Source organism: Pagrus pagrus (genome assembly GCF_965226575.1).
Source record: "Pagrus pagrus genome assembly, chromosome: 11".
NCBI classification, from domain to species: domain Eukaryota; kingdom Metazoa; phylum Chordata; class Actinopteri; order Spariformes; family Sparidae; genus Pagrus; species Pagrus pagrus.
This window is the reverse complement of record NC_140195.1, coordinates 6,881,104-6,908,887: the sequence shown is the minus strand read 5'-3', so window position 1 is coordinate 6,908,887 and position 27,784 is coordinate 6,881,104. Positions and strand designations below refer to the sequence as shown.

At 39.8% G+C, this 27,784-nt stretch overlaps 4 protein-coding genes across 11 annotated transcripts in view; 2 read left to right on the top strand and 2 right to left on the bottom strand.

Moving 5' to 3' along the window:
* Nucleotides 1-27,784, bottom strand: part of klhl12 (kelch-like family member 12) — a 112,464-nt gene that overhangs the window by 27,365 nt on the left and 57,315 nt on the right. For 3 of the 7 annotated variants that reach the window (XM_084367229.1, XM_084367232.1, XM_084367231.1), the window contains exon 1: nt 10,777-10,877. The exons of 3 other annotated variants lie outside the window; for them this stretch is intronic. Coding sequence is in view for 1 of the 4 variants with exons in the window: in XM_084367225.1 (XP_084223351.1) it covers nt 10,777-10,855 (79 nt within the window). In the remaining 3 variants the exon portion in view is untranslated. Of the gene's footprint in view, nt 1-10,776; nt 10,879-27,784 lie in introns of those variants that run through there. One more of the 7 variants, XM_084367225.1, reaches the window with a different exon arrangement.
* Nucleotides 4,204-5,873, bottom strand: cebpb (CCAAT enhancer binding protein beta). The gene has a single exon (XM_084366271.1). The coding sequence runs from the start codon at nt 5,536-5,538 to the stop codon at nt 4,669-4,671; it is 870 nt and encodes a 289-aa protein (XP_084222397.1). The 5' UTR covers nt 5,539-5,873; the 3' UTR covers nt 4,204-4,668.
* Nucleotides 10,489-17,655, top strand: peds1 (plasmanylethanolamine desaturase 1). Its single transcript, XM_084367234.1, has 6 exons — nt 10,489-10,779; nt 11,723-11,842; nt 11,942-12,033; nt 12,180-12,324; nt 12,479-12,691; nt 13,692-17,655. Exons 1-6 carry the CDS (start codon nt 10,644-10,646, stop codon nt 13,811-13,813), a joined length of 828 nt encoding a protein of 275 aa, XP_084223360.1. The 5' UTR covers nt 10,489-10,643; the 3' UTR covers nt 13,814-17,655.
* LOC311265516 (ubiquitin-conjugating enzyme E2 variant 1-like) lies at nt 19,037-23,559 on the top strand. Of its 2 annotated transcripts, none has more exons than XM_084367238.1 (4): nt 19,037-19,117; nt 20,119-20,267; nt 21,865-21,990; nt 22,935-23,559. In XM_084367238.1, exons 1-4 carry the CDS (start codon nt 19,096-19,098, stop codon nt 23,079-23,081), a joined length of 444 nt encoding a protein of 147 aa, XP_084223364.1. In that variant the 5' UTR covers nt 19,037-19,095; the 3' UTR covers nt 23,082-23,559. The 2 variants fall into 2 exon arrangements, with proteins under 2 accessions (XP_084223364.1, XP_084223363.1); XM_084367237.1 differs by having other exon boundaries at nt 19,104-19,176.

Genomic DNA, 27,784 nt, shown 5'->3' with positions numbered 1-27,784 from the left:
TAAAATACTGACCAGGATCAAAGTTGACCAGTCAGCTAACATTTTAGAAAGAGTCGTTATGGTATCACCAGGTAACTAAGTTAACTAAACTAAGTTTTATCTAAATTTATCTTAAAGTAAGTATAAAACAAAATAGGACTCAGAATAGAGCTTTGAGGTACACCACAGCTTTATTCTGATCATGTGGGTGAGTGGGGGATTTGGTTCCACGGACACAGACAGGGAGCGTATTATGGGACGGACAGGAGTAACACACTGTTGTGTCTTTAAATGTGATTTGTTCACTGTAATAAAAACCCTGAATATTGCAGCATTATTTAGTTGCACATCAAAAGTAGTTTTGGCCCACAAATTTGAACCAAATCCAAAGGAAATTGGTAATTACTGTGTGGCTACTGATTTACATCTTGTAAATGATGTGATGAAAAAGTTGATGGTTGGCCTGTAATAGGTTTCGATTTGTCCTGCCAGATGTTTTTTTATTGAAAAAATAAATAAATAATACATATATAAAAGAATTGCTGCTGTTTATGCAGTTTTATTTTTAGTGAGGTAAACATGCTCTTTAAAATGCGGGATTCCTAATTACAAATTATTATTTATAGTTTGACATTTTGCACAGGAAGTCAGTGAATTAAGGGAACTTGGTTTCTTAGTAACATTTTGCATCTTAACACAACAACACAATACAATACAAAAGGGTTTTGGTCCATGGCCTACCTTTAAGTTTCAGTTTTGGCCCTTGAAGAGAAATAGTTTGGGCACTCCAGGTTTGTACGTTATGAAGCAACGTCATATTAATTAAACCAACGGCAGCTAAATGTTTGTTCAGTTTTTTGTTATAACAAAGTATCATATTATGGTTGCTACAAACAATTTTCATTATTGATTGATCATTTTGTCTATAAAATGCCAGAAAATAGTAAAAATGGTTGTTACAATTTTCCACAGACCATGGTGACTAAATAATCTTAAGATATTCAGTTAATTGTCATGTGTGCCAAATCCACGTATTTGAGAAGCTAGAAACAGCACATATTTAACATTTTCTGCTAAAAACGACTAAAATGATTATTGTATTATCAGAATAGTTGTATTATCAGAATAGTTGCATAATAATTTTTTGTTGATTGACTTTCGAAATAATCGACTTATTGTTTCATCTCAACGTGTCATGACAGATTCTGTCTGTGGAGATGCAACAAGACCTATTCATCTGCTGATCCTTTAACACCTTAAGACCGACCATGCGATCATTTTGTTCAACCCAGTGTCAAGGGAGTTAATGAAATAGTGATGAAATGTAATTGATAAGAATTGTGTAAATTGGCAAGAATTGGCAATGTTTGCCGCAAACTCAAGGCTCTCGTGGCATGAGTTTTATGTCTATGTACATGAATCCTAAAGGTTAAATGTTGTCACTGTTTAAAGGACTGATTTTAACATACAACAATAATCACAGTCTTTACTTACGTTACCCAAAGTGAATCCCACAGATTAAATGTTGCGGCTGTTTGACAAACTGGAAATATATTTTCCTAACCTTAACCAAAGGGCATTTGTTGCCTAACCTAACCACAGACTGGATGTGAACCCCTGGATTCTGCAGGCACAAAATAAAGTTAAAAAAAAAACAATGTGGAAAAAAAAAAAGTGTTGTTAGTAGGTAAATTGGTCAATTCATTTGTTATAGTCCTCAACCTACTTTTCTTGTACTTCTGTATATATAATGTGTCTTTTTCCTTTAAAAAAACAACTTATAAACAAAGCAGAGGATAAAAAATAAGAACTACATTGTTTAAACGCATTTAGTGTTACAGGTCAGGCAAAGGTAATGTAAAAGTCTGGGCACTTTCCTTTTTTTTCAAATGTGGCAGTTTGCACACCCGTTGCTCCATGTTCATGTTGTAATTTAAATTAACACATCTATGCGGGTTGTAAGGTAGTGCTGCCAGCTAGCAAAACTAAACCAAGGCCAAATTAGTTAATTAAAAGTGTTAAACGAGTTCAAATCATTCCAGTTTTTGATTCATTTGGGAAACACAATGTGATCCAACGATGTACAAATGTGTTTTTGAGGAACAAAAACCTGCGAATACTTTTTAAAACATATGTCAAAACTCATTAGCATGACTCATAGGTAAATGAAAATTCTTCCATTTCTCAACAGCTAGTACAGAGTGGACATTCGTGTGACAGGTGTGTGTGTGTGTGTGTGTGTATGTGTGTGTGTGTGTTTGTATTGCTTTATCAGTGGAGTTTTTTAGGAGGTCAGTTGGCCTGAGGAGGGGCTGTGATGCAACGAGGAGTTTACGGACAGACACTGCCCATTGACGGTAAAATGAGGAAAGGGGGCTGGGCTAAACTTTCAAGAAAAGAGGTCATCCTGTGTGGGAATTTCCCTCTCTCCTGTCAGCATGTGAGCCAGGAGCAGGGAACGACTGCGTGGGGCTCCAATAGGAAACGGAGGGGGGGGTCATCGAAGAAAGAATGCCTAGAATGTTTGAATGAATCTGTGCCAACACTGACAGCTACAACATACGCAGCGAGCGCAGTGCAAGATGTGTGCTGACGAAGTCACAACAACAGAGTGCTGGATGTTTAATTATTAACACATTATTTGACACATTACTCTGTTCCTGCGGCTGTGTTAATCATGTTGAAATCTGTTCGCAATAATCAACGTTACTTGCACCATTTTGTACCCACCAGGGCTTAAAGCCAGGCCACAAATACTTAGAGCCATTGTCCTGTGTACACGGAGGATAACAATGTCTTATTTAAATGTGGGTGTAGCATTCTTTAAGTGATGATGTGTTGGAAAGGGAGGATATTGCACAACAGTTAAAAAGCCAAACTGTTCCATCACTGAGTGTGTTGAAATATCCAAAATGTCATCTCTCACTGTACCAAACAGCAACAGCACAGTTTTTATACTTTATTTAGAGGGTTTAACTTTTTGAGTGCGGTTATGATGAATGTTCCCTCTTGAAAAGCTAACAGAGGTGTTTTTCTTCCTCGTCTCTGCTGTTTGAAGTGAGAGTTAGAAAACAATCCCCACCCTGAAATGTCACGGATCACGTACAAATCCCACCATGCCTCTTTCTTTATCCTCTCTGTCTGGGGTTTGCTTTGCTCATGACAGATACGTTTCATATTGTGCACACAGTGAAATGCATGCTCAGGGCTTGGTAAATTCCACTGCAAACCAATTGTCAACTTATCTATCATGTCTGGTGTAACCTCCTTTGTCACTCCCAGTTTTTTAACTTCTACATTTTCTGCTCAGGGTTTTCCACTTGAGCGTTAAACAACGTTTGCTCGGGATTATACATATCTCTCATAGCGCTCACTCCCTTCCAGGTTCTTGGCTGTTGAAGCGAGACCTGAGGTGGTGTGAGGAGGTTAGTTGCTGATTAATTTTCATGCAACCTTGAACCCCTCTCTGGGCCAGTGGACCCAGCAGACTATTGACAGAGCCGTGTGCTAAAGATAAAGCTAACATTTCTGTGCTGCGTGCAGTCTGACCAAGTCGTTTTTTTCTCTTTTTGTTTTTTGCTGCTCTCAGCAGTATCGTTTCAGTCTAAATTGGTCGGATGTAATTCCTGATCTGACATCTTTTGCGTCAAATCAATGAGCACACAGACGGAAAAACAAATGGTATAACCACATAATAGTGTGGAGAGTTGGTTTCTTGCTCTGGCCGGTTAGGTATTAACCTCACCTTTGTCTTCTATTTAATGGCAAAATAAAATCTCAACAAATCCTCATTTTATATTCTCAATTCAGGACCTGAGGAGGTTTTCTTTCACCATAAAACTGCGTTGATCAATCCACTACACGCCATTGTTTGCTTTGTGAAATCCATGACTGATTCTGAATTTTGGTCATGGTGATCCGAGGCATTATTTAAATGTCGCTTGTGACGTCTAGATTTATATAATTCACTCTATATCGATAAAGAAACATCATGTTCCTACATCAGTTTAATACCTCTTGAAATGTTGGCATTTGGCCTGAATTAAAAGGTTGTAAATGTGCCTTATCGTCTAGCCAGTTTTTATCTGCAATATGTTGTAATTGACATACACCATAGTACACAGTCTGACTATCCTTGAGTGTGAATATTTAAAGCGAGCGTGCACGTCTGTCTGAGCCTACACCTGCTTCAAAAAGGACAGAAAAGAAGAAATTGCAATTGAAATTGTTTAAACAAAGTATAAATCTGTTTAATTCAATAAAATATCAAGTACAATTAAAGCATTTCCCATTTTAATATTAAATAATTAGACTTATTTCATTCATTGCCAATAGTATTACAAAGAGTTGCATCATTTCACTGCAGCACAACTCTTCCCTTGACAACCACTGCTCCAGATACACAAAAATGTAGAAATTCACTCGCATGTATGTAAAACCTGCACAGAAATACTGCATACACAAAATTACATCTGAGAATAAAGCTACGGTGACATTTGAAGAATGGTGAATGATTGCGCAATCCATGCACCCACTTCTACAGTCCCATTCAAAGTGTCCTTGTAAACTGGTGGTCACTGTCTTCACCTGTGAAGCGTACCGTTTTTCACCTCCGGCTCTAAAGTCCACCAATGATTAGACAAGCGGCCCAGTGATCCGTGAGGAGTCTCTGGAGGAGGTTTTTTTTTTTTAACATTGTCCAGTGGCGGAGAGCAGGTTGCGCAGGGTGGCCAGCTCTCTGGACAGCTGCTCTACGCGCTTTTGTAAACGATCGTTCTCTGCAGCCAGTTCCAGCACTTTATGTTGAGTCTCCAAGTTGCGCATTTTTGCTTTGTCCCTGCTCTTCCTCACGGCGAGGTTGTTCCTCTCCCGCCTCACCTTGTACTCGTCACTGTCCTTGTCCAGGCGTTTCTTTGACTTCCCGCTGGAGATTTTGCCCCCGTGCGATGGTGACCTGCTTTTACCTGACGGGGCAGGTGTGCCGGGCGGGCTGGAGCAAGTCGAGGACGCGGTGGAGATGTTCCCGAGGCTGCCGCTGGTGGACTGGTAATGAAGGTAGGACCTCATGTCATAACCAGACGACCCGTTCTCCATCTTTGCGTCTTCCTGACTATCGTCTCTCTCAGCAGCAGCGGCGGCGGCGGCAGCAGCTCTGTAGCGACTCAGTTCAGGGCTGAGCACACTATCCACTCGGGTCTCCTGCAGCTCGGTGTAACCCAGCGCGTAGGGATCCCTGGGGTCCCTCAAGTTGTCGCACTGACTTGTCTCCAGCTCGTTCAGCAGCGAGTAGTTCTTGTAGGTCTGCAAAGCTGCAACTCTCTTGATCTTGTTCTCCGCCAGGAAATCTGAGTACACGTCCCCCTGTTGATGCTGCTGCGGACAGTGCAAAGCTGAGTCCAGGTAAACACTGAAGTCTATCGCTCTCTCCCGCTCTTCGATGCCCAGCTCCGTCATCGAGTCACCGAGCCTCCAATATGAGCCGCTGCTGACGGGACTGATAATGCTGTCTCGGTTGTGGATAGCGAAGCTGCCCTCGTCGTAGAAGCCGGCCACTTCCATGGATCTTAACACCCGCCGGATTGCAGGAGCATGGAGGGCAGAGATCAGACGCCCCGAGTGGTTCTGGTCCGGTGGTCTCAGATGTGAAATGGCTCGAGTGTGTGAATGTTGTTTGTTTAAATCCCCTTAGTCACTGCCTGTGACTAACATGCAGTGAAACTACTTTGAGGAGGCAGTGCGACTGGATAGAGCAATTGACAGGTCTTCCTGTCTCGTGGGGGTTTTTATTAAAAAACGAGGGGCGGGGTTTAGCTGGGCAGGTGTGTGACGTGCATCGAGGAGCCAACCGGACAACCTGTGCTGCTTTTAGAGAGCCTTCCCTACATTTAAACGTTTGTGTCCGGACATAATGATGAAAAAAAAACAACTTAATCTGTGTTTTTGTATTTGTTCTTGTGTTTTGTATCAATGTCACGGACTTCAGGCTGCAGCAGAAGAATAAAGAGGGGGAAATGCAACTTTAGTGGTTTTCATTAATATGCCATTAAAGGAACTAAAACAGAAATAAAAAGTGATCATAGAAACCAAGAGAGAGAGACAGACAACATCTGTCAATACAAAATGAGACGAATACTTCTGGTTGACAGCTCGTCCATTCACGCCCTCTACAGTCACAACTCATTAACTCGACAATAATGGAAAAAGCCCATACAGAGGCAACCATTTTCTAAGTTCATGTTTGATCATTTCATAAGAAGATTCTCCGGAAAGCAGCCGTGAACACATCACCAGACAGCTGTTTCCCCACAGAATCAACAGACTGGTTAAAAGCAGTCTGTGTGTGTTGTTGTGTGGCGAAAGTACAAGATGATGCATCAACTCCAACACTGTATGAGGGTCAGGGTGGGTGTTGTGAGAAATGTAGTCAGCCTGGTTTGTGTCTAAAACGGTCCAGTGTTTTCTTAATAAAGTCTGACAAGATTTTCTATGTCTCACCGTGCATCTTGATTTTGCTCTGAGAACATATATGCTCAGTAGGTCTAATCAGCCCAAATGACTGTTCATAATGTGACTTTTTGCTCTTGTTACAGAGTACCACAGTACAAGCTTGGTTTTGGTTTCAATATGAGGTCTTACTGCCATCCTGTGGTGAGCTTCATGAACATACATAAGCAACATCTCTTACAAGAAGAAGTTCTCCAAGTGTACTATGCGTTCAGTTTACTTTATATATACTTGTCAGAGAGATACTTTACAAAGTTAAGTTAAAGTTTACTTGGTTTATACTGAAAAGTATACAGAAAAGGGTTTATACTTATGCTTTGGCTTACACTTGTACTTAAAGGAACAGTATCTAGTTTTGAAAAAGATAATTAAACTCAGAATTTTAATATTTACAATATGAATGAGATAATGACCCCTTGGCACCTTCAAAGCAGTATAGTTGCACTACAAAATAAAACTTAGATGTAAACCAGTTGTATACTCAAAGTTACCAGTCATACACTTAAAGTATACTCAGAAGTATACTTTTATAAACTAAAAAGTGGGTGAATTTAGTCCCAAAGAGTACTGAAGTAGTACACCTCTAAGTACACAACTAGTACACTGATATAAGTGCATTTACTACATAAAGTAGACTGAGAAATGTATTTGAACTGTACTTTAACTGTCAATAGTATTCTGCTTCAACTTATCGTAAGAAGTAAATGTTAACTTCAGGAAAAGGAAGGTTAGTTGGTGATACATTTCTATTATAGACTAAATGTTTGAATAAACTTAAGTTTTATTCTGTGTTATTGTTATTAGTGACTCTGAGGAAAATGGAAGAAATCCACGTGTCTTTCCAACAGCGGTGGCAATAATAACACTTGGAAACGCTAGGGGGGAAAAGTCGTCTTTTGCCACTTGAAGTTTACTTGATAAAACTAACTTGAAGTATGCTTAGTTTTTGTGAGGGATAAGAGAGTTCATATAAATGTTTAGGACATGTGTACCTCTTCATAAACTGTCTCACTGGTGTGCAGCCAAAAACACTTTCCTGTTTGGGTATGTTGTCAAAACATCTCCTGACTTCTCCTGAAATTTACATCCTTCCCTTTTATTCTGTGACTCATTAGAATCTGTGACCTAATTGCTCTGTTGTCTCCTATCTGTTGTGTGGATTAACTGTTAAATGCAAAAATTGTGACTCCATAGATAGGACATACACTGCGCTGGATCAACATGTTGGAAGGCCCTGGAGCAAATATTTGCTGTTTGGCCCCTAATGACCAACCACCTCTAATCAGTTAAGTATGTCCTCGGTCGCCTCCAAGTTTCAAGTACACTGACATTGTACACATGGCAGCTTCATTATTTGGCCAGAAAGAAACCAGGACTCATTATGCTGAGAAAATACCACCTGACTCCAGGTTTTCTACATAACAAAGGTCTAAAAGGATATGTTCAGCCAAAAAAGAAAATTCAGTCATTATCTACTCAACCCCATGCCAAGAGAAAGTCAGGTGAAGTTTCGTAGTTCACAAAACATTCTGGAGCTTCACAAAGAAACCATGTTGCTGCACTCTACTAAACAACTGAAGTAAATGGGGACTTGTTTTAAAATATTAAAAAAACAACAGAAAAAAATTAAAATGGCTCAGGCATACTCCAAGTTTCCACAATACCCGAGATCCTAAATGATTTGAAAAGACATTATTTACACACTCTACACCTGGTCTAGTTTGTGTGTCAACCTTAAACAGAGTGTGTTCTTCAACAGCTGTAAATAATGCCTCACAAAAATAATTAGAGAGATAGATTTTTGACACAAAGTCTCTCAAAACCTGACCACAAGATTAACTAACAATGTAAATCCTATTCCCTACCAAATTTGCAATTAATCAAATCAACAAAACCAGTTGGCACATAGTGAACCTTGGACTTTTGACCCATGGGGGTCAGTTGGCAGAATTATCTTGGCTCTTAATCCAGCCCTGAACACACATTTTGAAGTATTGAGATCTGTGTAACTAAAGTTAAAGTAGGAATAGCACAGTCTAAAATACATGCCAAGTCCCTTTCACACTGTCAAAGTATAATGTATAATTTATTACAACTGATGCCTTAATACTTGTATGGGCCAGTATACTCACTACAAGTACTAGTAAGCAGGGTGTAAAAGCTTCCCAACCCCCCAGACCTGTTGACGTCAGATTATTGGTGGCTGTAAAAGTACTTCATAAATTTTGGTGTAGTTAAATCTATAAATGTTCACCACATTTTATTATCTGATTAAATGGTTTCGTATGTAAATGTAGGTCAAGTGCAGTGGAGTAAAAAGTACAATAGTATTTACATAAAAATGTATTGGAGTTAAAATAAAGTATAAAGTGAAACGGAAATATCAAAGTACTAAAATATTAAAGGTTAATGTACTTACTGTTATTACACATTGTACCAAGACAAATAGTGAATAAAATGAATATTAAGATACTGTAAGGTCAGCTTGTTAGTTGTTGGCTGGTATAGTGTCTAAGTACTTAACTAAGTACATTTACTCCAATACTATACTACTACTTGGCTCTTGTAGCCTACTTTACTTGAGTATTTTGAAATAATTTTACTTTTACTTCACTCTATCTCAGAGGGAAATACAACACTTTTAAAACTGCTATAGTGACTGACTACTTTGCGGATTCATATCCCTCATAAATAAATAAAAGCCAGGCGAGTGAATGTGACACACCTTAAATATATGTAAGTACTGTGGCACACAGAAAAGTCTATTTGGCTTACACCTGTGTGGTAAAAAAGTCGTGGTATTGTGGTATAGTTGCACGGTGTATTTGCAGTACAAAATAAAACTTAGACACAAACTAATTGTGTACTCAAAGTTTACTAATCTTACACTTAAAGTATACTTTTTATAAACTGCAAAAGCTGGCCAAATCAGTCTCAAGATGTACTTAAGTAGTACACTTCCAAATATACGACTAATACAGTGACATTAGTTTATTTACTACATAAAGTAGACTTAGGAAATTCACTTAAACTGTACTTAAACTGTCAATAGACAAGTTTTCTGCTTGTATGTAATAGATATTAAAAAAAAAGAAAGTATCTGAGTACAAGTACTGTGGTTAAGTACAATTTTGAGGGTAAGTACTTCACACGAGTATTTCTATTTAAAGCTTAATTTACTAAACTTCTATTCCATTACATTTTAAAGGATAATATTATTAAATTTCCTCTCCTATATTTATAACTCCATTATATTCATAGTTAAATGTCAGCTTCTACATTAAGCTGCTGACAGAGTAATGTGTATAGTATTCAATAAAACAGTACTGTAACTCTGACAGGGGCCATTCTGTAAAACTTATGTTAACTTCTTCTTGTGGTACCTTAAAGTACCTTTTAGTGATATCACCAGGACCTACAACTTACTTGTAAAGGACTACTTTTACGTCGACAATAGTGGCAGTTACATAATAATGTAAAATGCTAAAATGTCGGCTAACAGTAAGAAACAGTGAAGTACTTCTAAAGTTAGCTAACATTAGCTAACGTTAACCACCGACAGCAACTGGTCCCACCAGACCAAGTGAGGCTTCAGCAGCAAAACCCCTGACTGTAATGGACTGAGCAACGGTTCGTTTCAGTTTAATATGAATTAAACTTTGAATTTGTAGGGGGAAGAATGTTTTATTTCTTATTTTAAAAGTTAGCTACACAAGGTCTCAATACTTCTTCCACTGAGCCCTGAACACCTCATCTGATTTAGTTGACAACCATGAGTCTCCTCCACGGTTAAAGCTGTACATTCAAACTATCTAACGGGTGACAGATGTCGCTACAACACCTAACTACTCCACTTTTTCTTCATATAATGTGAGAGGGCTCCATCTACTGTACATCCAGCAGTAAAGGCTGAGAGAGAGCACAGCGAGCTTCAGAGAGGACGGGTGGGGTCAGGAAATGCGGTCTTTCCCCTCGCAATCCCTATTGGTCAACCGGCTGTCTGTGTAACGTCTCCCCGACCGATGATTGGCTGCTGCGCTCAACGGTTTGCACTCGATTGGTTGAAAACGCTACGCTGTCTGTGGGCTGAGAAGTTGATGATTCCGTTGGTTCCTGACTGTGAGTAGAGAGATTGAAGGGGCTGGGCCCACGGTGGAGAAATGGCGAGAATGGTTAACGAGAACGGTTGTGGAGCGGAAACACAGAACCCAGAGCCGCAGGGACCGGGCCGGGGTACGGCCAGATGGGGTCCACAACACGCCGGTGCCCGAGAACTGGCCAATTTATACTCACCAGGTGAGTGGATCCTCTTAGCGGCTCCGTCTAACGAGCTCATTCGCCCCGGTTCAAGTGTCCATGAGTGGCGTGACATAACGACAGGCTTGACACCGCGTAGTTAAGAAGCAACAAACTGCAAACAACTACTAAATTCAACGGCAAGAACACCGGTTTGTCTTCAGCTGCCACTAATACATGACACCGAACAATGAGCGACAGTGCTGTGTGTGTGTGTGTGTGTGTGTGTGTGTGTGTGTCAGTCACACTTTTGTTGTTACACAATAGGAATCATGTGAGATTGGGTGAATTTGTGTTTGAGTCGTTGTTGTCCTTTGACATTTCGAGCATCAGGCAGAGGTTAGAAGAATCCACTGCCTCTGCTTTAGGCTCAGGAGCCTCGTTTGGACATGGAGCTGCTGTGACCTTTCATAACAGCCGCTGCTGCTAAGTCAGCCTCATGGACTGTAACTCACAGAGGAAAGCATTACCAACAACTGAGGATCCAGATAGTTTTTAGACTCCACTCAGACAGTCCTCCCAACACCTTCCATGCTGTTTTTTTTTTTTTTTGCTCTTGAATGTCCAAAGTGTAAAGTCTTCACAGCCATTGTACAAATACTTGCTCCTAGTATCAGTTGAGGATCTGAATCTGAGTTTTACCTGCCTGAGGGGCTTTTTCTATATATACTAATTAGGACTGTAAAGTGTGGACAGGTATTTCAGGCCCAGCTGCTCAGCAGTCACGTCCCAAGTAAAGCAAGAGGAGCGTTACCTCACTGAGTCTCACTGTTACGAAAAAGCAGCTGATAATGAACTGCACTGACTAGATTAACTCAACCTTTGGACATTTTTAGATTGTGTGATGTAATGTCAAGTTCATGTGCAGGACTGGAGACATAATATAACTGAGAATCTTATCAGGGAAGTTTTCCATGTCTAATCACGGTGTTTTTCCTTTAAGGCAAAAGATGTCAAGAATGGATAAGTGTCGTCCTCTGCTTCTCTCTCATGGCCTTCAATTTCATTCACCTTCTTGCCAATTTCCATCTGGGACATCTGTGGTATATCCTGTTGAGCATTGGTAAGTGCTGCCTGAAAAATTGTATCATGTTCTGATGTTTTTGTCAAGTTTTTCCAAGCTGTGTGGGTTGTTCTCACTTTCTCATTCTCTCATTCTCAGCGGCAGGAATACTCACCGCAGACTTTGCGTCCGGATTTGTTCACTGGGGAGCTGACACATGGGGATCAGTGGATCTGCCCATCTTCGGAAAGGTAACCTTGAGCCGATATCTGTTTCCTTTTATTTTTCTTTCCCTAAAGTAGAATCATTTGTTTGTGCTATAAATACTCTGAACATTTTCCTGCATTTACATTGTGTATTGTTTCTTGTTTGACACCCTGTCTGATCTATCCTGCAGGCCTTTATACGACCATTTAGAGAGCACCACATCGACCCCACAGCCATTACCCGTCACGATTTCATTGAGACCAATGGTGACAACTGCATGCTGACCATAGTCCCTCTAGCAAACATGGCCTTCAACTTCCTCACCCTCTCCCCCGGTGAGTTTTGTATCAACAAACTCTGCCTGACATTTACTTCTACATGAAACTGCTGTGTCATTTTCTAAGCTGCTACTTGAAAGTAGCTGATCCAAGGAAGTAGGAGAAAGACAACAGAGTTCTGTCTCACCCTGTCTCTGTTTCCTTTTCACAGCGGAGATTTACCATAACTACCCCTGGTATTGCTACTTGTTTGCACTGGCCATCTTCGTGACCCTTACCAACCAGATTCACAAGTGGTCGCACACGTACTTCGGCCTGCCTCGCTGGGTGGTGTTCCTACAGGACTGCCACATCATCCTCCCCCGCAAGCACCACCGCGTCCATCACGTCTCCCCTCATGAGACGTATTTCTGCATCACTACAGGTTCGTCTTTATTTCCTCGTTTTGAAAATCCGCCTGTTTGTAGTGTTTTGAAGTGAAATTGAAAACTTTATGGTCGGGTTGGGCAATGTCTACCAAATTGGCATATGATGATGTCCACATTGAAACACGAATGATGATGACATTGTTGTTGGGCAGTGGTGTTAATATGGGTTTCTGAATTGGAGGTAGTGTGTCCCCTCAAAAGTTGCCATATGGCAGGAGCTCAGGGCTTCGGGGTGAGACTATTTTGGTTGCACATGCGCACGAAAGTCTAGCACTGGTGCTCCTGAAATGTAGTTATTTACTTTATTTATTTATATTTTTCACATAGTTGAGGTTATCACAATTTCTTGTTGCATGTGCTGTGATTTAAATGCAGAAAAAGATGTATTTGCACTTTTATTCCTGTTAACAATCGTTGACATAATGTGTTAAGAAATAAAATGTATTATTACGTGCATCTAAATCAAAAGGTTGGGTGCTCTAACAGCAATCTCCAACCGTCTTATCCAGCCTAGAAAACTGTCTCCCGTTACCAGCAGAGTCAGATCAACTCTCACATTCCTGGCCGGCGAACATTTGACATTCACCCTTGTGACAGATTTAAAAGAGTCTTCGTTTCTGCACCACGTCTTAAACTTAGCCATGTTCAACCTCAGAAGCTTGAAACAGACATAGAGGGCTAGTTATACTGAGGAAGCCAAGCTAACAAAGCGTAAATAACAACGGCAAGAAGCCAGACAAGGGTTCACCTAACAGGTCAGGTTTATTTTGAAAATAATAAACAGAACATGGAGATGTGTTGTTCGTGCATTAAGCCGCAACAAACTTCTTTTAATTTTCTCTCCTACAACGCCAACAACTCTCACCTCACGGCAACTGTGAGGGGACACGCTACTTTACTTTATAATCATGATGTTTCGATGGCATCGTCCAATGGCCCAACGCTACTCAATGGATGAGAGTCAGGCAGATTCATCATTGAGCTTTCTCTCTCCAGGTTGGCTGAACTACCCTCTGGAGAAGTTTGGTTTCTGGAGGAACCTGGAGGATCTCATCCAGAGTGTGACAGGAGAAAAGCCCAGGGCGGATGACCTGAAATGGGCTCAGAAAGTCAAGTAAAGCTGCAGGCTAACTGCACCCTACCTCAGAAGACGCTGGTTCCGTCCAGCTCATCCCCTCTTTTTGCCTCACTTAAAACTGTAATCCGTAGGAAGAAAAACTAACAAACACTTTCTGATGCCATAGCTTTAAGTCTTGCACATTTTGTCTGTTTTTCAAGAAGAGGGCTCTGTTGACGGATTTTCTTTCATTACTCACTCACGGAGATCGTCATTTCAAATTGCAATATATCCTTCACTCTTCGTATGTCGAACACAACTCAACTATGAAGGTATGGTCAGATACAGAATTTGCGATCGCTTTCTGAGGAGATTTAAAGATTTTTCCCTCACGACAGAAAATTTCAAAACGATCCCAAGAAAGAATACTTGAAAGAGTGAACTCTCCCTTCGCCTCCTCCAGAGCCACAGCCGTTTATTTGGGGAGTGGATGAATCGCTTTATATTTAGCACTGCTTTATTTTCTCTGGATCAGTCTTTTTCATCTCTTTTAAAGGGTCTTTTGATGTGCAGGTAATAAAATTGGATGTAGGTCATGGTAAGTAGTAGGGATGGGGTGATGTAGCGTTTTTGGATGCTTTACCAATGTTGAAAGCTTAAGAACAAATTTGTTAATTACTGTTACATTTGTTGACATCTTGCACATTTGATTTCCGCTGCACACTTTTATTTTTAAAGAGAGGTGATTACAACATATGTTAATGAATTAGATTATTTTTCATTACTGACCAAGTCCCATTTTTGTTTGCTACAAATCAAGACGCAGCCATATTTAATAGTTTAGTCATGGATTTGTAAATCTTAGAGAATGACTACAGTTACAGTTGCAAAATGAGAGGTTTGACGGCTCAGAAAAGGAGTTTTAAAGAAAAACAAACCAAAAAAGTAAATAAGAACCGTATTGCTTATATTGCTGTCAGATCCCAAGCTGGCATTTTGATTCAAACAGTCTGCATCTACATCTTTAAAGGGGCTCTGTGGAACTGCTGTGTTGTGCTGGAAGACGGTCATTAGTTTATGTTTGCAGACTCCATTACTAAACTAATGTTAGCTACTGTTTGCTCTCTGTTAGCTGAGAGAGGCATTTGAGAACGTGCTTAAAGTCACATACTCTGGACTGCTGCCAAAAATGTGAACCGCATCCTTCAACAAAAAAAATTCACAATCAGATGGAATCAAACAACTTAAAAAACCAAGAGAGACGGAAAGGTCTCATTTTTCACGTTGACTCATATGGTCAAAAAAAAAAAAAGTGATTAGTTACATGTAAATTGCTACAAATTCTTGCACAGAGCCCCTTTAATGATAATGGATGTGTAATATTCAGGCCAAGCTATTCAATCAGAAGAAGTCACATTGATAAAAACGTGTGTGACTGTAGTCGGCGTTGATGCTTAACCATAAGAAAACCTGCCCAGATAGACTTGTATCATCCGGTTGTTCTGCTGAGTCAGTCTCAGAAGACTTTTCAGATGATTGTGTGTCCTCTGTGAAAAAGCATTTTAAGTTTTGTTGTACACAGACAGTTCTGCAAGAAAGAGGCGCATGCAGTTTTGTCAAGCTGCCTTACACACCACAGATGCAGTACTTGTGTGTTTCTGTTGTTTTGTTTCATTTGCAGCGCTTCTCTGTCTTTCTGGGATTTGTGTCTCAGACACAGATGCTCTTAATATGTGCCAACAGTGTGTAACATTGTTTTCAATCCCCACATGTTGCTATTCTTTTGTATTGTGGGAAAGGACTGTCAGTTTCAGAGCGTAACATTCCCTGTGAGTTATGTTGCCACCGTGTACCGTCTTGGTAACTGTGACAAACAGACTTGGTGATGTCACAAGGGCTTCGGTGAAGGCTGACGATCCAGGAATTTATTCACGCTTACAGATGAGATTATGTAATTAATCAGTTGGTTGAGAGTTTTTTAACGGTTAAGTCTGTTGTTTGTAAATGTATTGTACAGCTAATAACTATGCAGTTTAATAAGCGGCCCTTAACTATATGTCTTAACTCATCCGATTAGGTTAAAATGCCTTTCTTTTTCTAATAGTTTACACCTAGTTGCTAAGTTGGACAACTGGAGCTCAAAATTTTAGCTACTTGATGAACTGCATGACAAAATTACTTTTACTAATTAAGATGTCACAGACGTAAGAATGCGTGCATGCCTACAGCATGTCGGCTTGTGCAAGCAATACACCAGGTCACCAGCTTTCCTTTGGGTTTGCGTAAAGCAGACGCTGACCGGGGAGGATTGTGCTCGCTCCAGGTGAAATTAATCCTGCTGCTTTCAAAAAACGACCCGGTTTTGAACCCCCAAAATGTTCTCCCGTTCCAAGGAAAATCCTGTCAGAGGTTTTCGGGTTTAAATGGATGGAGCTAATCTTACTGTTCGGTTGGGTTGCCCAGGTCAAAGGCTGAATTATTAAGCTTCTGGTGTCCTAGTCAAAGTAGACAAGTTAATGATAGTTAATTTTTAAGCCAAAATTCTGTTTTATGTTATGTAATATTCCAGTTTTTTAAATCCTTCATACTTGATTATATGAAATTATTCACCATAGGTCAACAGCAGACTGCAGATTGCATACTGCTTGTAGAGTTTTGTGAGAAGCAGTTTTGTGTACTCTAGGTAGTGTAATATATGCTGATACCGTTAAGTGTCTCTGCATCAAAGTTTAAGGCCTGCGTTAGAAGTCCTACTCCTGTAGTTCATTTTAATCAGTGTTAGGCGAAATATTATTTGGGCACAGCTATCTGCAGTCAGTAGACGGACAACTTATTTTCGGCTCTACTGGATGTTTCATTGCTTCAGTACATTGCTTTTTGTGATAATATAAGGTTGATGACAGTTGTAAGGACGTTTTGTGTTTTTGTAAAACTGCTAAATAGGGCAATAGCTAAGGATAACGGTTAGACACGCCAGCTATGATATGCCATAATTAGTTTGGAGATTGACTTAACTGACACCCTTTAAAAATATGTGGTGAGCTCATAAGGAACACATACCGTATTAATCTTGCTATAATTGCTATTTATGGCTGTCATAGTCGGAGTCTGGTTGCGAGTATCGATCTAACATGCATCGATTTATTCTTCATTCTTATTCTCCAGATGATCTCAGGATTGTGGTTAGAGCGATTTTAAAGTAGTTTATTATAAATTCATTGGGAAAACAAACTCCATTAGTGAAGTTAAGGCCTTTATTTAGTTGATAGAAGTCGTTTAAATCGTTCATCTCCATCAGATTCTGTTGGCCAAAGAAGCTGAATGATTTTAAATGCATTATAGGTTCTGTTGTAGCCATATGTCAGTACAGTTAACTTGGCCTTCTGTTGTTGAGCTAGAAGTTGTGATTAAGCTGTGTTTGGTTTTCCTGCTTAGAGACAATGGGCTTCAGTGGATTTGAAGGGTACTTTGTAATGATGATGTGTGGTAAACTAAATATTTCCCCCACTGGAAACAATTTTGTGAAAGCCAATGAACTTGTTGGTAAGTGGTGTGGGCAGTTGTTGTTGGTATGTTTGACATTCTGTGTTGAAATCACTTTTGTAACGATCCTTGATCTTTTTATTGAATTGCCTTATCCTCTCCCTGATTGATTTACTGTAAATCTTGCCAGCGATATGGGAAAACAATTTATTGACCTGACCTTAAATTTACTTGCCTCTCACTTCTTCTGAGAAAAGACCCATATGGATGTTGTAGTTGGTTCTGTATGCTGGTGGTGATGGAGTTTTAGATATCAGAATAATGCCTTGATGCCTTTTTGTTGTCTTCAATTTGGGAGACTAACAATGTATATATTAAACTGTATTTATAAATAAACTAAATAAACGGTTGATAATTACACTACCTGTTGTGTCTGATTAATGTATTTCTTTTTTGCTCGAAGGTGTTGTAGCTATGATAATTAGACTGCACTTTCTTTATATTGTTACTCTCTCACTTTGCCTGTATATCTCACTTACTCTCCTTTTAAGAGTTTACATTCAGAGCACACTTCACTGTAAAAAACACAGTTGTGAATGAACTGGTTAACAGAGACATCGTAAATATTACTCATAACACTTCCTCTTTTCCTACTAAAAAAGAAAAAAGTCAAATATCTGTATTAAAAAGGCCTGTTTGTAATTTATTTTTTAAAGGATGAGTTCACCCAAAAATGAAGTTGTCATTATCCAATCACCCCAATGAGGAAGAAAGGTTTGGTGAAGTTTTGTAGTCCACAAAACATTTCTGGAGCTTCACAGCAAAACAACATTGCAGCATTCTACTAAACAACTGAAGTAGATGGACAATTGTTTTAAAACATAAATAAATAAACAAACAAAACATTTAATGGTTCCATACAGCTCAATCAAAGTCGCAGATTGATTTGAAAATACTTCATTGACACTCATTTTAAAGCCAAAATCTCTGTTAGCGGAGTGGAGAGAGGAACTGACAGGAGGCACTCGAGAACGTGGATAAAGTCACATCCTTTGGATTGTGGAGGAAAATCCAACCCGAGTCCTTCAAAAAGAAATCCACAGTCCGGCGGCATTAAACAACTTATTCGTCCACAGGCTGGTATAGGCAACTGAGAGAGACGGGAAAGGTCTAATTTTTCATGTCACATTACACTCCACTCATGTATGGCCAATAAAAATGTGATTAATGCATATAAAATTGCTACAGATTGTTACACAGAGCCCCTTTAACGTTTTAAAGATCCCATTTGTAAGAAAAGTTGATATTTGAGTCTCATAGTAGGAAGGGTCGGCCGCCATCCCAAAGTGTCAGTTCTTCACGAGTTAGTTAAATACATTTTTCTTACAAATGGCACCTTTAAGACAAGTCCCCATCTACTTCGGCTGTTTAGGAGAATGCAGGAGTGCCCTTTTGCTGTGAAGCTCAGAAATGATTTGCAGACCACGAAACTTTCAGGTCTATTTAAGCCGTCTCTGGTTTTGTTTTGTCTTTCAACACCAAACACATTTATCACTCATCCATCATTTTCACACCTCTGATGCTATGTCACACCCCATGCTTGTGATTTATCTACATAGTTTGCATATTTCCTTTGAAACATGAACACTTGTACTCGTCTCATCCTCCTTTTTTTCTAACACTTTCATATAGTTTGTGAGCAGCTGTATCAGTCTGTTTCAATTCCGCTTTAAAGCAGCCACATAATATATTCCTCACAGCACGAGCTCAACAAAGGAAGCGATGCGCTGCGTTCCTCGCGCACGCACCGTCAGCCACAATGGCAAACGTGCGTGCGCGCTCCCGCTGTGTAGCGACAAGATGGCGGTCGCCGCCTCATCAGGTAAATGTTGAAGAGAAATAAATCACCAAGAGATGCGGCCGTTATATCATCGGCTCAGGGTATTTTTATAATGTAGCTAACACGTTCCGTAGTGAGTTTAGTTATCTAATAATGCAACTGCGGTGTAAAATGATGGGAGCTAACGGAAACTGGAGCTTGAATAGAGAACAGAGAGGAGAATGAATAGGAAGCGATGTTATTAGCTAGCGTTAAGCTAACGTTAGTTAAGTTAGAAAGGCGACGAGATGCGGTACGACTGCCGAGAATGGAAATACATGTCTTGCAATGCTTTGACACCATTCGTCTGCATACTCAACGTCATACAAGTTGTTGGCTTTCGTTTAATAACGTGATTTAGCATGGTAATGGTGTATATAGCGATGACGCTAGCGAACCAGTATTAGCTTGTTTGCGACATAAAATTGTATGCCGACTCTGAAAAAGGAAGTGTCACAACCCGGATCATTAGGTGGTTATCGATAGATGTCGGTGCATCAACATTCAGCTTTCGTGCATGTTTAATCTGTGACCGTGAGACGTCAACGCCTGTACGTCTTCTGAGACAGACTTCCAGCTAATCCAGACGACATGATCTATGTTGAGTTTAAATAAAGAGCTCCAGCGATGCAGGTGAAGTCAAATTGCTGCACCAGCTGGCAGCGTGACTGTTTTTGTTTGCATGGCTCAGTTAACGGTGCAGCACCACCTTACCTCACTGCAGAGGCTAAATGATGCAGCATTGTTGAAGCCAGATGCTAAATTATAGGATATGAATGAACATCTATCATCAGAAGGCTGCCGAAAGCTGGCTAGGGCAGCTGCTCCACATTTTCCTGTCACGTTGGCTGTGCCTGCATGAGTCATGCCAGCTCACACCTTTATAACTGCAAGTCATTGCTCTGGCTGGAGCTCTTGCAGATTGACAGTTTTGGTACGCTTGGTGTTTATGTGTTAGGATAACAGTCTGGCTGTGGTTTTTGTGTGTGTATGTCTACGAACAGGCGTTAAAGTTCCTCGCAATTTCCGGCTCCTGGAAGAGCTGGAAGAAGGCCAGAAAGGTGTGGGAGATGGGACCGTGAGCTGGGGTCTGGAGGATGACGAGGACATGACCTTAACACGGTGGAGAGGGGTGATCCTTGGCCCTCCAAGGGTGAGTGGGGCCATTGGGTAACACTTAAGCGAGGATTGTGCAATAAGCACTAAAGTGGCTGTCAGGTTAACAGACTCATGTGACCATAAGGTGTCAGGTTTGATTAGCGCAGTGTACAAATCAGGATCTACAGTATATTGGGGGTGGGACAAATATCAATATTGCAACATGTTGTATGGCTTCCTCCTGGATAGGATTATCGATACACTGGTGCCAGATATTGATAAATGTATTTGAGCATGCAGTTGCTCTGAACAGATTCCCCTGACAGAGTCACGACTATAACTCCTGTGGTGTAAACTTGATTTACATAGATTAAATTTAAACAGCTTTTAGGGCGGTATAGTTTTGTCCTTTCTCTAATATTTACCTCCAGACCAGAACTATTATGCTTCCTGGTGGTTGTTTCATCTACATTTATGTCAAATTCTGTGATATTGACACCAAAAAGCAGTAAATAATTACATTACTCCTGTACTTTGCCATTTTAGGGGTATTCTGTATTCCTCAGATAGACAAAATCACTGTATTGTAAATTGTACCTTGTGATTCCCACCCTGACATTATATGGTTTGAAAAGAAGACTAAGCAAGTTATATCTTAAGATTGACGCACAGGGATTGAGTGTAATGAATGATGCTACATTAGTTGTGGAATCGAATTTAAGGCAGCAGCACATTAAACCCATTATTGATATAAAATGACACATAATATATTACCGCAAAATTACAGGAAGCAACAGGTCATGAATCACATCACAGAATTTGTTCCTTTTTGAAAGCAGCCATGTGAAGCATTGATTCTTTAGATGCTAATGTAGGAATGACAATGCTGTATGCTGTTAACATGCTTGTTTTTGCTTGACTGCCTTTGGGGACTTGTTGCAGCTTGATATGGATCTGTAATTTATATAACTAGATGAACCCTAATGCTGCATTCCAGTCAAAGATTCAATAATTTCCACCTTCTGACCTACAAGTGTTTCAGTGCACAATGCCAAATGTTAACAAAAAACTCACTGTAACACATTTATGTCTATTTGGTGACTACACACAAGTGAAATCTCAGCAGGGCAGCCTCCTTGCATATGTAAACCAATTAGAGGAGGGATACCGACACATGACGCCATTTTACATTTTAGTATCTATATATTCAGTTCACAAGCTTAATACAATAACTGCTGTCTACAAATACATCCTATCCCCCCCCTCCCCATGGGTGTATCCATTGTTTTGTGACATCAGACAACTGCTCCCTCATGGAGTAGGGGTAAATGGATGTGCCCCGAGTTTCCAAATAAAATTCTGACTTTGAGTGATGGAGATCAGAAATGTTCAAATTCTGAGTTGTCTGGAACGCTTTATAGAGGACTGTGGATATCACTGTATGTCAGACTCAGCCAATTTGTGCTCTCCATAAGTTTAAACCCATATTTTTACTGTTCTTATGGAAATGGGTTAAATATAGTTACCTTTCTAATGATTTGGGGTTATTTTCTTTCACAGGTGTTGTTGGGGAAAACATTAAACATTGTTTACTGATTATCGATGTTCACTGTGCTGTAACCTCAACTCTCCCTCGTTGTTTCTGTCCACAGACAAGCTATGAAAACAGGATGTACAATCTGAAAGTTGAATGTGGGCCAGAATACCCAGAGTTACCACCGTACGTCAGATTTGTGACGAAGATAAACTTGAATGGCGTGCACACCTCCAGCGGTGTGGTATGTAAATCTTTAAACACGTTTGTTTTGTTCTAGCTTTGTTCCCTAAATGTGGATGCCTCAGCAGTAGTCTTTTGAAATAGATGGTCTTGTTCATGCAACATTGATGAATACATCTGGAGAACATATTTGAGGTATGTAGATTTTGTAATATCAAAGTATGTCCAAATCCAAATGAGCCTCTTGTGACGAAGAGCATTTACATAATTTGAGAGTATCTGTATGTAGTGCATGCTTAACTCAATTGAAAGCTAATGCAACATTGCATTAATTTTTTTGGCACAGAAGAATAATGTAAATGGTGTAAGTTATCTACATCTACTTCATTTAGGATGGATTCGCACATCCTTTAATGAATGTTAGTTAGGATAGGATACAATTTATTTTGTTTGTGATCTAGAACACATTGGTTTAATCCCATTTCCAATTTCTACCCCAACCCCTCATTTTTGAGTGCCCTCTCGCCTTTCAAAACAGAGTTACAAGGGGTAGTGGTTGAGATCTGTCTCAATGAAATGGGACAATCCTCCAGGACCCTTACACATCATCAGTAGCTGTCGATGGCATTTATGTAAACTGATGCGACTCGACATTTCCAATGTGGTGCGTGACTTGCCATTTATCTGATGGAGACAGAAAAGCATGGTTGCTTGCACTTTGCATTTACATTCAAAGGACAGAGAGTTGTCATAACCCTTGGTTTGAAGTGTCCTCTTAAAAACACTTAATTTGGAGGGCCGTGTAGCCCTAACACTTTGCCCTATATGAACTGAGACACCCTATCCCTAGGCGTGAACACTCAAAACAGAGGGGTAGGGCTAAGTGGTAGGAGCCAGGGGTGTATGGGGATTGAGCTATTCTCCTTAAAAAAACCCAACTTGGCAGTGTTTATTTGCTTTGCAGGATTCAGAGTGTCACATCCTTTCTTGTTCTCTGTCCTGCAGGTTGACATGCATGCGGTGACTGCACTGGCCAAGTGGCAGAACTCCTACAGTATCCAGATGGTGCTGCTGGAGCTGCGACGGCTCATGACATGCAAGGAAAACATGAAGCTTCCTCAGCCACCTGAGGGCCAGATCTACACCAACTGAGCCCCTGCTACTTTTGCTTCCACCACCCCCACCCACCCCACCCCCAACTCTTCTGTTTTGCTTTCATCCCTTTATCCCCATTCTACGCAATGTGACATTCCACCTCCTGCCGACACTTTGGCAGAGCGCACACACACACACACACACACACACACACACACACACACACACATAGGTACACATACACATATATCAGTATACACACACACACACAACAGAAGACTTAGTATACAATAACAGATTATGCAAACAGACACACACATTTATCTGCATACACACAAACACACAAACTTATTGAGCATCATGAAGGTCATTCCAGGCACTGGCCCCCTCGCTCTCCCATCACTGGAGCTCTGGGTGGACTCAGTCCACACCAGATGTGATCATTCGAATACTGTACATGTTACTAATCTTTTTTTATTATTATTTGTTAAGAAATGCAGATTGTACAATAACATAAATAATCTTATTGAGTGTACCTCGTTTGTGTGTTGCCTTTTTGTAACATTGAAAACAGCCTCATAAATAACATAATTGCACATATTTAACAAGACGTGTGGTTGCTGTTAGTTACAAGATAGCATACAAAACCTCATATCCAAAACTTCTTCAAAAATGTGAAGTATGTGTTGTCATGTGGCCAGATGTGTGTTGACACATGTCCTGTAGTAAATTCATGATTGCAGCTCAGCGAGGTGCCTGGAATCGGTCACATTATTCACATTTTCCCCCTCCATGTCAGAATTGTCCAAAGTGAACATTGTACATGTACAGTATCTACACCACTATATCTGATCTTAGTATGCAAATCTACTGTAGGTCTGCAGAAGTCCCATGCTTGAAAATAGAAGTGAAATCAGCTACCTCTTCAGGTCCTGTGTAACGTCAGGGGAGTGATCTGACTTGTGAAACTGTCTTTGCTACTTCATGTAACAATTTGTTTTACTTTCTCCAGTCCTACCATAAATCTGAAGTCATGCTTTTCACACATTTGTGTCGTTTCAGATCACTACGTGTTAGTGCTCATGTGGAGCATTTCTATATGATAACTTCTCTTATTCACTAAGTTATTTGTGTAACTTCTGGCTCTGAATCACCCAAGCTGATTCTGCAGAAGTGTGATGCAATCACTCTTACATTTAGAGTTGAATTAGATGACTGATACCAGTCTCGAGTCCATAAACAACACAGAAGCTACAGCCAGCATGTGGTTAGCTTAGCAGAAAGGAAATAAATTTAAAGCTTTTGAATAAGCCTGTTGTATCTGATTCAGTGTGACTGGCCAATACGCAAAATAGCGAGATGCATCTTGGAGTTACTTCTTAAAACTGCAAGAAAGGGAATAAGCATACTTTCCAAAATGTGGAACTATTACATTAAACTTTTGTTTGCAGTTAAGCTCTTACTGGCTCAACGTCACCGTTTCTGCTTTAAAATTTCAATACATTTTACTCCCAAAATATAATAAACTAGTTAAATATCCAACTATTATTGTAATGTATCCAAATATTATGGTTTATTGGAAGAAAAATAGCCATTTTGCCACAAAAATACAATAGAACTTGTTTCCATCAGTCAGCACTGGGACACACAATTAAAACTTGAAAATATTTTTAATTGCACCGTCTTAAATATGGTGGACCATCTTTTAAAGTAGTTTATAATGAATTGCTGTGCACTTGATCTGTTCAAGGTTTCTAAAGTATTTAAAAGGGGTTGCTATAGCAATTTGCCACCTGTTTGTACGTTTAGCCTACTTAGCCTCCAGTTCAAGTACGTTGCTTTGGAATACATTTAAAGCTCTTTTAATATGAGGTTCTGTGTGGATTGCTATGTCTAACCTTACACAAAAGAAAAAACAAGAAAACACAACATTAATAATAATGCTCATGATAAGATTCAAGATAAAAAAAGCTCTTACAGCATCAGTAACGGTATCTGCAGATATTCACATTTAGATTTCGGAACTGGACCATAACTGAATAAAGTGAGCATCGCTCATCCATCAAAAATCACACTAATCATTAATGCTTTCATTATCTCTCGACTGAATTACCGCAGTGGTCCCATTAAGTCCCATAATTTGTTGGAAAATGTGAGACTACCTGCTCACCTGCATGCATGTGTACATATGTATTTTATTGTGTCCTTTTTAATTATTTGATTGCCTTATGCCTGCCCTTTGTAAAGCACTTCATAAAACGTTAATATTTTTTTATTATCATTTTATGATTGCAGTGACAATGTCACGGGCGTGCTGACACTGCAGCAAGAACACTTCCAGTAAAAACATCTAACGTAAGTCTTATTTGAGGTTTACCCAAAGTCCACAGGCAAGAAAACTGGTTAGGTAAAAGCCAAACTCTTTGTGTTCATTATGTGGTCAGACAGGAAGGTGTTCTTATGTTCGCCTCACAGTTTGTACAAACATAAGAACACCTTTCTGTCCGTCCACATAATGAACACATTAGTCAAACAAGAGTTTGACAATAATGTTGGATTTTATGACATTTCCACTAGGGCTGGGAGATATATAGACATTATATCGTTATCCTGATATGAGACTCGATATCATCTTAGATTTTGGATGTCTTTATATGGTCATATGTCAGAAGTGTTGTCTTTTGGTGTCCTGGTTTTAAAGGCAGCATTACAGTAAAGTGATGTAATTTTCTGACCTTGACAGTCTGTTCTACTTGTTCTTATACTTGCCTTTACCCACTTAGTCATTGTGTAGTTATTTTGTGAAAGCTCATCCCTAAAATAATATCACAATATCATATTGATATTTGGTTTTGACGTCCAGTCCTAGCATTTATGAAGTACTTTTAAGTAGATTTCAAAATACTGAGATCCATACCGTGTATTGGGATATAACCTTTTTGCTCTATTATTTTGAGGCCATACTGCTGAGGCCTAATTTTCACCGTTTGAAAAGCACAGGTGTTACTAGTAACATTACCAGCAACTGCATTCCATACAGGTGAGTCAGTTACCGACTCCTCAACCTACTGGAACACAACCAGAGCCATTGTTCATGTTATTGATTACACTGTGCTTCTCCTGCTATGATAAGTCAAAATGTAATGTAAAGTAAAAATTATGAATCAGCTCACCCACTTCACAAGAGGCACATTTTGTGGGCTTTGACGTGAGGACATCTGTGTCTAGTTGCTAAAGAGGAATGAAGAAGTAGTTACTTAACAGCAATCATTTTGCAATCGACCCCTTCTACTTACTGCCCCAGTGCCAGATCACATGCTGTATCCTGCACCTGAGGCCAGCAGGGGGCAGCGCAGGCCTGGCATGTCTATAACAACTACTGCAGCACATTTTGTTTTCTGCTGGAGCAGGCAAATGTAGGTGAGCTGTAATGTCAAGGGCACCTCATAGTGCTGCAGCTGTGACTTGACCTAATTAAGAAGTGGGTGCGGTAAAGACCAGTGGATCAGTGGATACAGACACTGCCCTCTGTTATCCAGTGGAGCTGATCTGCAGCTGCAGTGGACTCTGACCTACCCAGAAGCCATGTGATTCTCATCAGTGTGTGTATGTAAGAACAGCCAAAGGAGGTCTGTCACTAACCTCTATATAAGATGACAGCAAGTCGTATTCAACGCCTCCAGGGACTGAAGACACTCGTAAGTACATTTCTAAAACATGTCTAACAGGCAGTTTATTTGCTTGTAGGAGTGAGTGTCACTGAGGTAAACTGTGTTATCTCTTCCTCTAGAACTTGATAATCTGTTCTGTGACCGCACTTTCTCTCCACTAGCTTAGGTGATTATCAGACATTATTTAAAGGTGTAACACTGTTTTTTCTTCAAAAAAGTGTCTTGAACCAACAAACTTATATATCACATGAGCCTTTACACAAGTCATTTTCTGACGTGTTTTGTCCATCATGAGATCAGCTTGAAAGTCTCGAGCATGCTGACAGTCAGAGCACTGAGGCCCACATGGTTTGGTGGATTCCTCCACCATGTGTGAAAGGGATGTGAAACTTGTGTCAGCTGCTTGAAACATGACTTGCAATACTGTGCATATGAACTGAAATGACGTTGATATCACACTGGCTTCATCTTTGAAGAAAGACATTGTCCTTGACTTGACTTGTTTACTGAGAGTGACTAATAACCTCAACTGGCCTCATCTGACATTTTCTCTCATGAATGATCAGAGTTAGGTGTGTTTCTTGGTCTACAGTGTTGCATGAAGGAATCAAGTCTGAGCAGCAGTGGAAAGTAAATTTACAGTACTTCATCCACAGTAGCTACTATTTGTATGTTCAGTTTGTCAGACACTTGAATATTACTATGTTTTGCTACTTTATAGTTCTACTTCAAACGATTTCAGAGAGAATATTTATAAGCCAGTACATTTATTTGACAGATATGTTGTTACAAGTTATATTTTACACACAAAATATGTGTCATAAAATATGCTACAGATTAAACTATAATCATAAAAGTGTTGCTCAGACATTAATGTAACCATACTAGTAATTCAATAATACAGTATTTCATAACATCAACACAGGGTATTTTTTTCTGCTAAATAAATACATTTACTTTTGATACTTTTAAGTTTAGTTTCCTAATAATACTTCTGTACTTTTCTGAATGAAATAAGGAAGCAGGACTTGTAATTGAGTTATTTCAGATTGCTGACTGGTGCTTTAAAAAAAGATCTGAGTCCTCCAA